General features: G+C 32.2%; 1 protein-coding gene across 1 annotated transcript; it reads right to left on the bottom strand.

Moving 5' to 3' along the window:
• Positions 1-4,311: 4,311 nt before the first annotated feature.
• Positions 4,312-7,563, bottom strand: LOC105116850 (Exostosin family protein). The gene is made up of 2 exons (XM_011014347.1): positions 6,223-7,563; positions 4,312-5,327 (listed from the first exon to the last, which is right to left on the bottom strand). Exons 1-2 carry the CDS (start codon positions 7,171-7,173, stop codon positions 4,800-4,802), a joined length of 1,479 nt encoding a protein of 492 aa, XP_011012649.1. The 5' UTR covers positions 7,174-7,563; the 3' UTR covers positions 4,312-4,799.
• Between the last annotated feature and the right edge of the window lie 3,303 nt (positions 7,564-10,866).

Below are 10,866 nucleotides of genomic sequence, written 5' to 3'. Positions count from 1 at the left end.
TTTATAATTTATATAATTAACCTCTCTATGGTTCGATCTCGGTCTTGCCGGGTATTCATTACTTTGACACTCCTGTACTTGAAAGAAGACATCAATCTTTTGGTCATGTCATATAAGTACCTAGAAACAGTGTTGGGTTTTTTACTGTGTAGCTTCTTGAAAGTGAATTCATTTATGAACCTGTTGCACTCCTTGGAAAGAAGCCTAAATTTTTGTATAGCCTTCATTGATGAATGCATCAGAACTTCATAGATGACATTCGAGCATGGGTCATAAGTTGTTCATGATAAAACAAAGGCTTTTTTTATCGACTTGTAGAAAACAATAAACAATGCTTTAGGATTGGAAGATGAGTAAATTCTCCTTAACACTGTCAAATGTTGGTGACTCTTAACTCATTAAGGGAAAAACCATATTTTGGGGACCTATACTTTGAATTATGAGCATTTATGTTATATGTATGAGTATGTTTTTATATGATAAACTCACTCTTCAAAAGGTGAAACACGGTTGTAACTCTTAGATTATAAATAAGAATTTTGATTCTTGCCCAAACTCTACAACAAAAGTTTCATGAGTGATGGCCATTGTGTCACCTATAAGTCCTAAACTCAAGATGTTTCAAGAAGGGTTTTTCTTAATGCAAAACATGTGTAGAGAACATACACTTTAAAGCTAGGTTATAATCCTTTTACAAGAAACAAGGGGTGGATTTAAAAAAGGGTCTCGTTATCCTAATGATCACCTTTGTGAAGACAATATGGGGGCTCAGTAGGTAATAGGATGTAAAGTATATCAATCAATACCAGTCCAAATACTCAGCAAAGAGTTGAATATTTTCACGAACTTAAACCCTGACTGAAAGTCATAAGGTAAGCCGTTACTCCCCCACCTAACCTAAAATTTCCATTTGTGTGCATTTTGAAGTGATATATCACAAATAAACTACTAATGGATGAAGCCATTTATTTGTATTCAAACATATATGCATGGGCAAAATAAAATATATTAAAGCATGAATAAATTAAAATAAGCCAAATGTGAAAATCTAAACACATCAAATAAAAAACCACATCAAACATATAAATCTTAGTCCAATACTGTAAGAAACAATATCTTTCCTAGTGGAGTCGTTATTCTATCTTATATGGATGCATGATATCGGGGGTCTAGGGAGTCGCCACCTAGTTGTTTGGTTTAGGATCACTAGGAAACCTCGGTATACTAGTCTTACTAGAGATTTCAAAGGTAAGAGACTAGTTGTGATTAAGAAAGATATTAACATCCTTAGCGCACCCTATCTGAGCTAAGCTGCATTGTATGGTTTGAATGTGGTTTAAAGGGTTTGATAAGTTTCTAACTAATAAAGTCTATGGCTCGGAGTAAAGATTCACTCATGCAAATAAATATGGTATTTCAAATTTATTATGGGCTTGTATGCCCAAATAAGTTCTTATAGAAAAGGTCTATGTAAGTGCCTTGATAGGGTTCATCAATTGTGAAAGGCAGAAATGTTTTCCACAACTTGTATATTGTGATGAAAAATACTTTCAAATAAAATTGATGAATATTGAGAATAATTCTAAGAATTTTCTAGTTAATTTCTAATATTTAAGTACCAGCCTACTTGTAGGTTCAATGTTTATATCATAATATTAACCATCAATTCTCATGAATTAAAATTTAGAGATTATTGAAATATTGTTCAAATTCTCATGGATTTAGTAAAATGATTATTAAATTCAAAATGCATGGAAATAAATGTATTTTTATATTAAAAAAAAAGCTAAAACACAACATATATATATATATATAATCAAAAATATAATTTTTATTTTATTTTTGAGAGACTTGACCTTATGCAATTTAAATAAAAAATGTTTTTTTTTAAAAAAAGAATTTTTTCTGTAAAAGAAAAAATGACTCGTTTAATATCAAAAAAGCTCTTATATCAACAATGAGGTAAACAAACGTCTGAGGTAGGAGATCTGTTTAATCAAAGGTTCAATCCTCTTTAGTGTTTAAATCCTTCTCTTTAGGTTTGTTCTCTTTTCACCAAGTTATTGCTTGTATCCCATTGATTGTTGTCAATTGCTTGGGGTTGTCAGAGAAGAAGGGTGGTTGTAGGGGGGGTCTTCGAAGCTACTAGTGATGGACGGTTAGTCTTTAAAGCTAGTTCATGGTGGGTCTTCACTGGTAGAGCTCATAATGGCTCTTCGCTAATGGTGAGGGCGTTGATTTCTGGTCACGTTTTGGTCGCAATAAGATAACGTTTTTTTCTTTGGTGTTGGTGCCTCATTTTATAACCAAAAGGTGAAGAATTAGCGGCAAGAAGTGACACTATCAATAATGAGAAAGATTATGTGGGTTAGATCTGGTGCGGTCGATTATATTTAACTCACATTACTTGACAATCCAGATCATTTAATATCTTATCTAACAATCACGATCAAATTGACCTTAAATTAATCTTATAGCTATTGACCATATATCACACAAGCTATCACAAATCTGTGAGCCCGTTTCTAGTAAACGATCTGATCATTTTTTATATGATCAATGATCAGAATCTAATCAAACAAAACTAATCAATAGACTTAATCATAACTAAATAGACAAATCGTGATAAACTCTATCTTCTAATACATCACACAACCAATCTCCAGTATCATTAGTAAGTTTACATCTTAGCAATCCTATCTTTTGATAAATAAGAATCTTCTTCAATTTAAAGTACAATTCCAACTCTAATAACCATCTTTTCTTTTCTTTTTTCAAAAAGTCTACATCAAAGAAAGGTGGAATTTTATCAAAATTAGAAACACGTTTACAAAAATATTGACTACGAGTTAATTCTTCAATGCATCCTTTGTCATAAACACCACTCTTCATATTGATAGGATGCCTATTTAGGTTTGCATGAATAGATCTAGGACTCGATCTTCTTGGAGGTGAGTCTTTAGACACATCTCTTTCCTCGTCACTTTCTCTAGTTATGCCTCCCTTTATCAATTGATCCAAATAATCAAATCTGTGTAGTAGGGTTCTTCGTTTTGCTTCTTACACCCTCATAGCATCAGAAATAGCCTCCAATTCTTCATCATGACATCGGAAGATGATGCGAACATCTTTATCCATCAAACATGCTAATCTACTTTATGTTAGAGAATAACATAAATTATATCTTGGGGTCTCACCTAACAGCTTAAACTTTTAAGTGAGATGGTTCTTTAAAATGATATCAGAGCTTTGATAACCAAGCGGTCACGAGTTCGAATCTCACCATCTCCATTTATTTGATAAAAAATTAAGCACAAGGTAATGTGGGTCTGTGTAAGTTTTAAGTCCAAGGGGCTTTCACTTGAGGTGGTGTGTTATAAAATAATATAAATCATATCTTGGGGCCTCACCTAACAACTTAAGCTTTTAGGTGAGATGGTTTTTTAACACTCTAAACTAATAGACACAGTTTTACATAGAAAAATAGAAAATTAGGGTTTCTCAAGCCCTAAAAATTACATCTTTGAATTATATAAAAAGAAACTAGAACTCCTCAGGTTCTAAATCTTAGCCCTAAACTATAGTGAAAAGCATGGATTGAAAAGTTCTAAATAAATTCTTGAATAATCAACTAAATAATTTGTGCTTTAAAAATAAGCTACAAAGTTATTCAAATAATAATTAAACTAACTATAGCTAATTAAAATCAAATCAGGTTAAAATTTTAAAACTTAACTAAGAAAGTTTTTTAAAAAATAACTAGAAAAATAATGAAAATTCTGAAACAACATTTTATGGTCTAATGTTTGACTTGAATTTCTTTTTCGGACTTCTTTTTCGTGTGTGCATTCCGCGTAATTTGACTCTTACAAATACCACCCAGACTCTGATTTAAAACAGTTGCTGAGTGCCTTCCTCTTCTTTGCACGATAAGATTATGAGATTGCTATATTTGTGATTGTCTTGGTTATGGCTATCTATCTGTCCATGTTGTTTGTCATATGCTGATTGATTGGAATAACTTGAGCTGTAGCCATGTAAATCCTCTGCCAAGAAGGCCTGTTGTACATGATACCGCAAACAATTCTCTGTTCATACCCTTTTGAACCTCTTCCATATCAAATAAGCTGCCTCCAATAAGGAACTCCCTCGAAGTGAGGTTTTAGCTTTGATTTTTATTGAAAATTCTGGGCACTTCTCTCCATAAAATGCAGTGTGCAGCTCAGCGAAATACAGTTTGCAGCCCATAATATGATTTGAGTCATCGCATTCTACAATGATACACTTACGAGAGAAATTTCTATAAGTTACTGCAGAAACTTACGCTTCATATACAATACCTATTGTGACCAAAACAAATCCCTCTCGAATGATGCATTAAATGCCAGCGTGCACGCATGCCCACTGCTAATGTTATAGGCTCAAAGGAAGTTTCGTAATGAATTCTTCTCTTGATTTGTGCTGTTCCACCTCTTCCGTTTTCAGTTTGGTAATTTGTGGTGCGATTTCTAAAACTCAATTTATAACTTGAAGTCTTTCTCGCATGTTTAATGCTTAATGTTCAGCCATCTCGAAAAAAGAAGAGGGAACAGTGGATAGGCACAAAAACTATTGTACCGGAGTGCTCTGTTAACAGATCCATTTTTAGAAAATTTTAATTAAACAAGAAATATGAGAAATAAAGTAAACAGTAATGCAACTGCCTCGACAGATCTTCAGAAAAACCAAGCTTGAAATCTGATCACGAAACCAGCAGTCAGCTGAACAAGGACTTTCTTGAGCTTTGAAGTAGCATTTTTCTAAAGTACAATTCTCTTCAGCAAAGCCTCTGACCTCGCATATCTGTTCATCCTGTGACGTTTAAATTGTACTGAAGAAGTTTTGCGTAATACGGCCTTCCAAACCATATCCACAGCATCACCGGGCTGGGATGGAAAGCTATATTCAAAGTGGGGAGCAATTTCCTTTAATCGTTCCCACAACTTGGTCCAATGGTCTTTCTCAATTCCACGAAGAAGATCCAGTAAATACCCTTTCTTAACAGCATCAGATGCTCGAACAAATAGACAAAATTCTGAGTAGTCAAGGACATCTTCAAATGGTAGCTCAATGTCATCACTTATTATCACAGGAACACAATGACTTGCAATGGCATCAAACAGGCGATTGGAGGAAGGGGTATCCCCCGCAATATTCAGACAGAATTTGGAAGAAGACATCCCTTGGGATGCTTTTTTGATTCCATTCCCTCCAAATGTTCCAAATGTAAAGTGCACATCTTTCTCATCTTTTAGAAGGTAGTAAAGTTCTTGGCGAATGGCTCCTCCCTGAAAAGAAATACATTCAAAATGCAAAACCAATTTTATTGATATGGTGAACATAAAAATAACAAAACATGCATATGAAAAGTTCTTCCTGAAAGAAAAAAAATGCATGCTTCAAAAGATATCAAGAATAACCATGGAACCAATAGCTGCCAATTTTACATGCATCGCAGGGGTTTATGATTTTTGGAATTGTTGGACATCATCCAGTGTGGGAAGGTCACAAAATGCATGCTTGCAAATACGACAAAATCTAAATGGGAAGACTTTCATCTTCTAGAACTGCAAAAGGCAGAGCTAATTTTGAAATGGTTCCCAGGATACCGAATACTAGACATGCAGGTTAGAACTTAGAAATGACAAACTTTTTCCTGTCATCTTAATTTGTCCAAATGGATGTACATTCTGGAACATTAGGAATGCGTGCTCCCTAGAAAAATCTTCCAAAAGTTTTAATAAATTTGATCTATAATATTCTTCTACATGACCAAGAATTAAAATTTTCATGAGCTGGATCATGGATCTGATGACATGCATAGTGAAAACACAATGCAATTGCGTGCAAATTGTAGCTTTAACCTAGAAGAACATATGGTAAAGATCACGTGTTGTCAGATAATCCATTCAACCGAGTGAATTTGGTTGCAAAGTCTTTCCAAGCAGTTTCCATCCACATTAAGTAGAAAGCCAGAATAACATTGGAAAAACAACACAAGTTTGTATTCTACTATATGTCCAGAATTCATATCAACCGAGTGAATTTGGTTGCAAAGTCTTTTTTTTTTTCCCATGCATATCACAAGTATATATTAAGATCGGAATATATTTTAAATCATCAAAGCAACATCACGAAATAAATGCTCCAAAATAATAAAATGAGGGAGGCAGAGAAACTTACGTCCTTTCTATAAATTGCTCCTTGGAAATGCATTAATATTGGTCGGCGGTCGAACTGAGCTGATTCACGACTCGGAATGGTCCTCACAACATGCTTGTAAGGAGCAATTATATCTTTCCCAAGATTGGCAATTTCAACAGGGTATCTTCCAAAATCTGCAAGCACGAACATAGCTGAACCAAGCTTTTTTCTGGCATGTAACATGCTATTCGGATGATGGGCTACAATCAAATGATCGTCCCCCCCAAACCGCTTCCACTCATCTCGAGCCGTCAAAAATTGCACTAATTTAGTCTGCAGCATTTTGTTCACACTGACTTTCTCCTTTCCATGTAGTTTAGAATGCCGATTATAGCTTAGAGAAGAGAAAAACGGCACAAAAACAATATCTGCCTGACTAGAATTTTGCACTCTTACTGCGGTGCCCACCTTTGGAGTGTTTGATGCCAGAAGATCAAGGGTTAGCCAGTACTCCACGCTATGCTGTAAATTCAACCCACCTGGGTATGGTGGGATACGACTGTGGCTGTCAACATGTGGCCAAGTTTGATTTGTATTTCCGTTCCAACCCAATAATCCAAAGTGAAACTCTGGAGGCAAATCATACACAAATACCTTCAGCTTTCGGAGAGCCTGGTTTCGATCACATGTTTTGTTTCTGTAGCATCTAGGAGCACCCACATTGGTGTTTGGACAAGACAAACTTCCACATCTCATTGACAAATTAGTATCAGTGGAAGAGAAGAAGGGAAATTTGACAAGTTCAGTTTGGGCATTGGGTTTCAAGAAAAATGATGTGCTATTAACAAGAATTAGCTTGAAAACTGATCTGGGAATGAAATGAGTACCGGGAAATTGAACAAGGGAAAAAGAAGAAAGGATCAAAAGGAAGATAGAGATGGTAATTAGAAAGAAAAGAGATCTAGAGAAGAACTTGGCTTTCTCAGACATGGAGAAAATTAAGGCGAAACATGCAAGATAAGAGGACCTAGAGCTAAAGAACAAGAGGGGGTTTCATGCTTGTGTGGTTAGGATGAACGTGGTTTAGCTTCTAATATACCCTTCCCGAATAACAAGAAGAGTTTTATTGGCTTTAAGATTTCAAACACCAACGCCACAATTCCAAGAAGTGAGCTCCTTTCCAGAATGTGCATTGGAAAACACTCATCAGTCAAGAGGGAGTATCCCTTGTTCCATGTTTTTATGGGTTATACAGAAAGAAATAAAACAAATTTTGATCAAAAAGGACTACTACGCTAGAGAGAGTGATTAAATCAGATATACGGCGTAATATTCCTTTGCAAAACACAACGAAATACCATAATGCATTGGTAATACTCCCGGCCTCGGTTAAGAACTCTTTAAAAGGTAGATGCATGGCACTTTTCCCGTGTCCCCTGTGTCCAGATTGGCCTTTAGTATTTGAAAAAAGCACCTCCTTTTACATGACTATGACTATTGAGCGACCTTTTGTCGTCTACCCGACCACCCACTAGCTGCTCCTCCACGAGCTGTTAAACTTGGATTGAGATTCAATTATTTTTTATAAAAATAAAACTTTTTTAATTTAAATTATTTTTTTAATATTTTTAAATTATTTAATGTATTAATATTAAAAAAAATAAATTAAAATATAAAATTAAAAAGAAAAGCAAAAAAAAATTCACAAAATTTAAACAAAAAAAATCAAAATTAAAATAATAAGAACTAGATTTGAAAAAAATAACAAATCACAATTATGAATCCAATAATAAAATTGAAAAAAATTGAAATTTAGCAAAAAAGTCAAGAATAAAAATAAAAAAAATAACCAAAGTTCAAATATCGCTAAATGAGAAAATATTTTTGAAATTTTGAATGACAAATATAAATTTTAAGATGAGAAGAAAAAAAATAAAAAAATAAAAAATAATGAGTTGTTAATAATATATCATTGTATAAACAATGTCAGACATCAATTTATATGGAAGGAGATGCCTTGATGCTTTCAACATGTAACATCATTGTCTTATAAGAATGCAGATATCTTCTACCCCTTGGTTATATGTTGCTTTTGCTATCCAATTTTTATTTTTAAATTATATTTTATATTTATTAAAATATTAAATTGTCTTTAGTCAACTTGATAATAACTAAAAAATTACAATGAAAATACAAAAAAAAAAATTAGAAGCGCTAGTTAAATAAGTTTTTCTTTTAAGAATAATTTAATCGTTGCATTGTGGTTTAAAATAGATAAAAACCTACTTATCCTCAATTAATTTAATAATGACTAATAGACTTTATAAAAAGATTGTATTGCATAAATAGCTAGTTCATTGATTTGTTTTAAAAGGATAAATTGATCATTATAATGTTCCAATTAATAATGAATTATATCATAATAAATAACATTTTTCTCTATTAAGTTAACTTTTGTTTATTGAAATTAATTTTAAAAATCTAAATTAATGCTAGCAGGCAAGTTTTTCTCCCTCCCCTCTAAATATAATTGAGATACTATGATGATTATAATATCTCAATCATTAATTTAATGGTCTTTTTATATATGGATCATTTCATTATCTAGTCATGCCATTAAAATTTTTATAGGATTTGAAAATGCAACCCAAATATTGATTATTAAAAATTAAAAATTTTATTTTTTTGCTTAAAATTATTTTTTAATATTTTTGGATCATTTTAATTTGCTAATATCAAAAATAAATTTTAAAAAATAAAAAATAAATACTATTTTGATATATTTTCTAGCAAAAAACACTTTAAAAAGTAACAATTACCACAATTACAACACTCTAAACGGATGGTAATGCTCTTACATCATTTATCTAAAAGAAATTGAACTTAAGATTTCTAGATTTGATACCACAAATGTAAGAATAAAATATCATTTATTATCAAAAACCTAGATTAATGATGATAACGAGCAAATTTATTCCTATATTTAAAAAATCATAATATCTTAATTATAAATTCAATTGATATTTTATGTGTGAGTTGTCCCTTTAAGAATTTCAAATGCTTTTATGCAAGTCACCTCATCATAACTCTCATCACCATGATTTGCATCCAAGTCTTACATCACAAAACAAAATCCTTATTGTTGCTATATAAAGCAAAAACGATTTACCCAATAACATCATTCCCTTGTCGGAGAAAAAAAGAGATTTAAAAAAAATATACTACATTATGCTTTTTTAAAGCATATATTCATACATAGTGAGCAAGCTAGCAACAACTAATTAGCCTCAAACCTGAAATAACATCTTGTGAGAAAACCTTGTCAAATCAGTTTTAGTATTCATTTGTCTTTAAAGTCACACATATGGTGCCCCCTCAATCTCAAAGTGAAAAGCATCATTTTAATGCTTTTCATATTGACTTTAAGATTGCACCTAAATGATGATTTTCACGTTGAAACTCAGGTGTAACTTTAAAGATAAATAGGCCTTTAATGCCCCCATATTAGGTTACATGCCCACATGACTAAGCCTAATGCAAAGATGTTTATCTAGGGTTAATGGTGATTTTTTTTTCTTTTATGGGATTTTTTACTAAAATCATTAGAACACAAAACCACCTTAAAAATAAAAACAAAAGATTATTTAAAACTACATAGCCTAGATGATTTTTAAACCTAAATACTAATAACACTTGACCTTAGAAGTTTAAACCCAAATACTAATAAGATGTAGTCAACATTACTAGAATAGCAACACCACATCATAAACACTTGGTTCATCCAGCAAATGTTTGTTTTATATTTTAGAGAGGAAGAAAAGGCATAAGGTGATTAGTACTTAAAAGTACATTTTTATCAAGGTTTTAGATCATCATTTTGCACTTGAAGTATTAATAACTCCTTAACTAAAGCATGTTTTATAATAATAAGTCTGATACTATAAGATACATTTAATTTATGGTAAATGTTCATCCTAAATGCAGGATTATCACATAAATAAAATGATTGATTGATGAGTTGAAGTATTGAAATTGAAAAGACAAATAAATTGTCAAACTTAGAAAAGAGATGCTAATGTAGTCCAAACTGAAACACTGATCAGTAATTGGGTCATATCTGAAGTTGTAGATCTCAAATTTAGGTCTGCTTTATATGGATGGAAAGCTAAGACATAGGCCTAAAACTTTTATGGGAAGGTAAGACTTAATTCTGCTGTTTGGAAGTCCAAATCTTAGCAACAACGTAGAAGTCTGAATATGCTCTGCAACCTAGATACCGTTCAATATTCAGCCCATATATCAAGTTCTAGAAGTCTAAATGACCTTAATTTTTTTTTCCTAAAAAGTTGAGAGAATTTCCTAAAACTTTCATCCGTAAGGTTGGTTTAAATTCTGATGTTATCAATGACATTTGGTACAACAAATGTTTGGTACTTTCATAGTTCATATTGTATGGTATAACTGACACCTAAACTATGAAAGGAATTTGATTTGTTGTTAACATAAGTTATAATCATGAATGCTTGATAAAATTTACAAGTATTAGCATTAATTGAATAAGATGACTAATGTAATCATGTTAACAATCTATAATCTGATTGGAACCTCCTTTGTGTGTGGTTTCCAATTAACTAATAAGAGTTTATACTATACTTGTTTGACATACCATTAGTGGAACATCTA

The sequence above is a fragment of the Populus euphratica genome, unplaced genomic scaffold, assembly GCF_000495115.2.
Source record: "Populus euphratica unplaced genomic scaffold, PopEup_1.0 scaffold1079.1, whole genome shotgun sequence".
Taxonomy (NCBI): domain Eukaryota; kingdom Viridiplantae; phylum Streptophyta; class Magnoliopsida; order Malpighiales; family Salicaceae; genus Populus; species Populus euphratica.
The sequence above is the reverse complement of the archived record's forward strand: the minus strand, read 5'-3'. Positions and strand labels throughout refer to the sequence as shown.

Bases quoted from the DNA above. Each gene is read 5' to 3' on its own strand.
- LOC105116850 (XM_011014347.1), bottom strand. From the start codon at position 7,173: ATGTCTGAGAAAGCCAAGTTCTTCTCTAGATCTCTTTTCTTTCTAATT. The intron at 5,328-6,222 runs GTAAGTTTCTCT...ATTTCTTTTCAG, and splicing joins GAGCAATTTATAGAAAGGAC to GGAGGAGCCATTCGCCAAGA.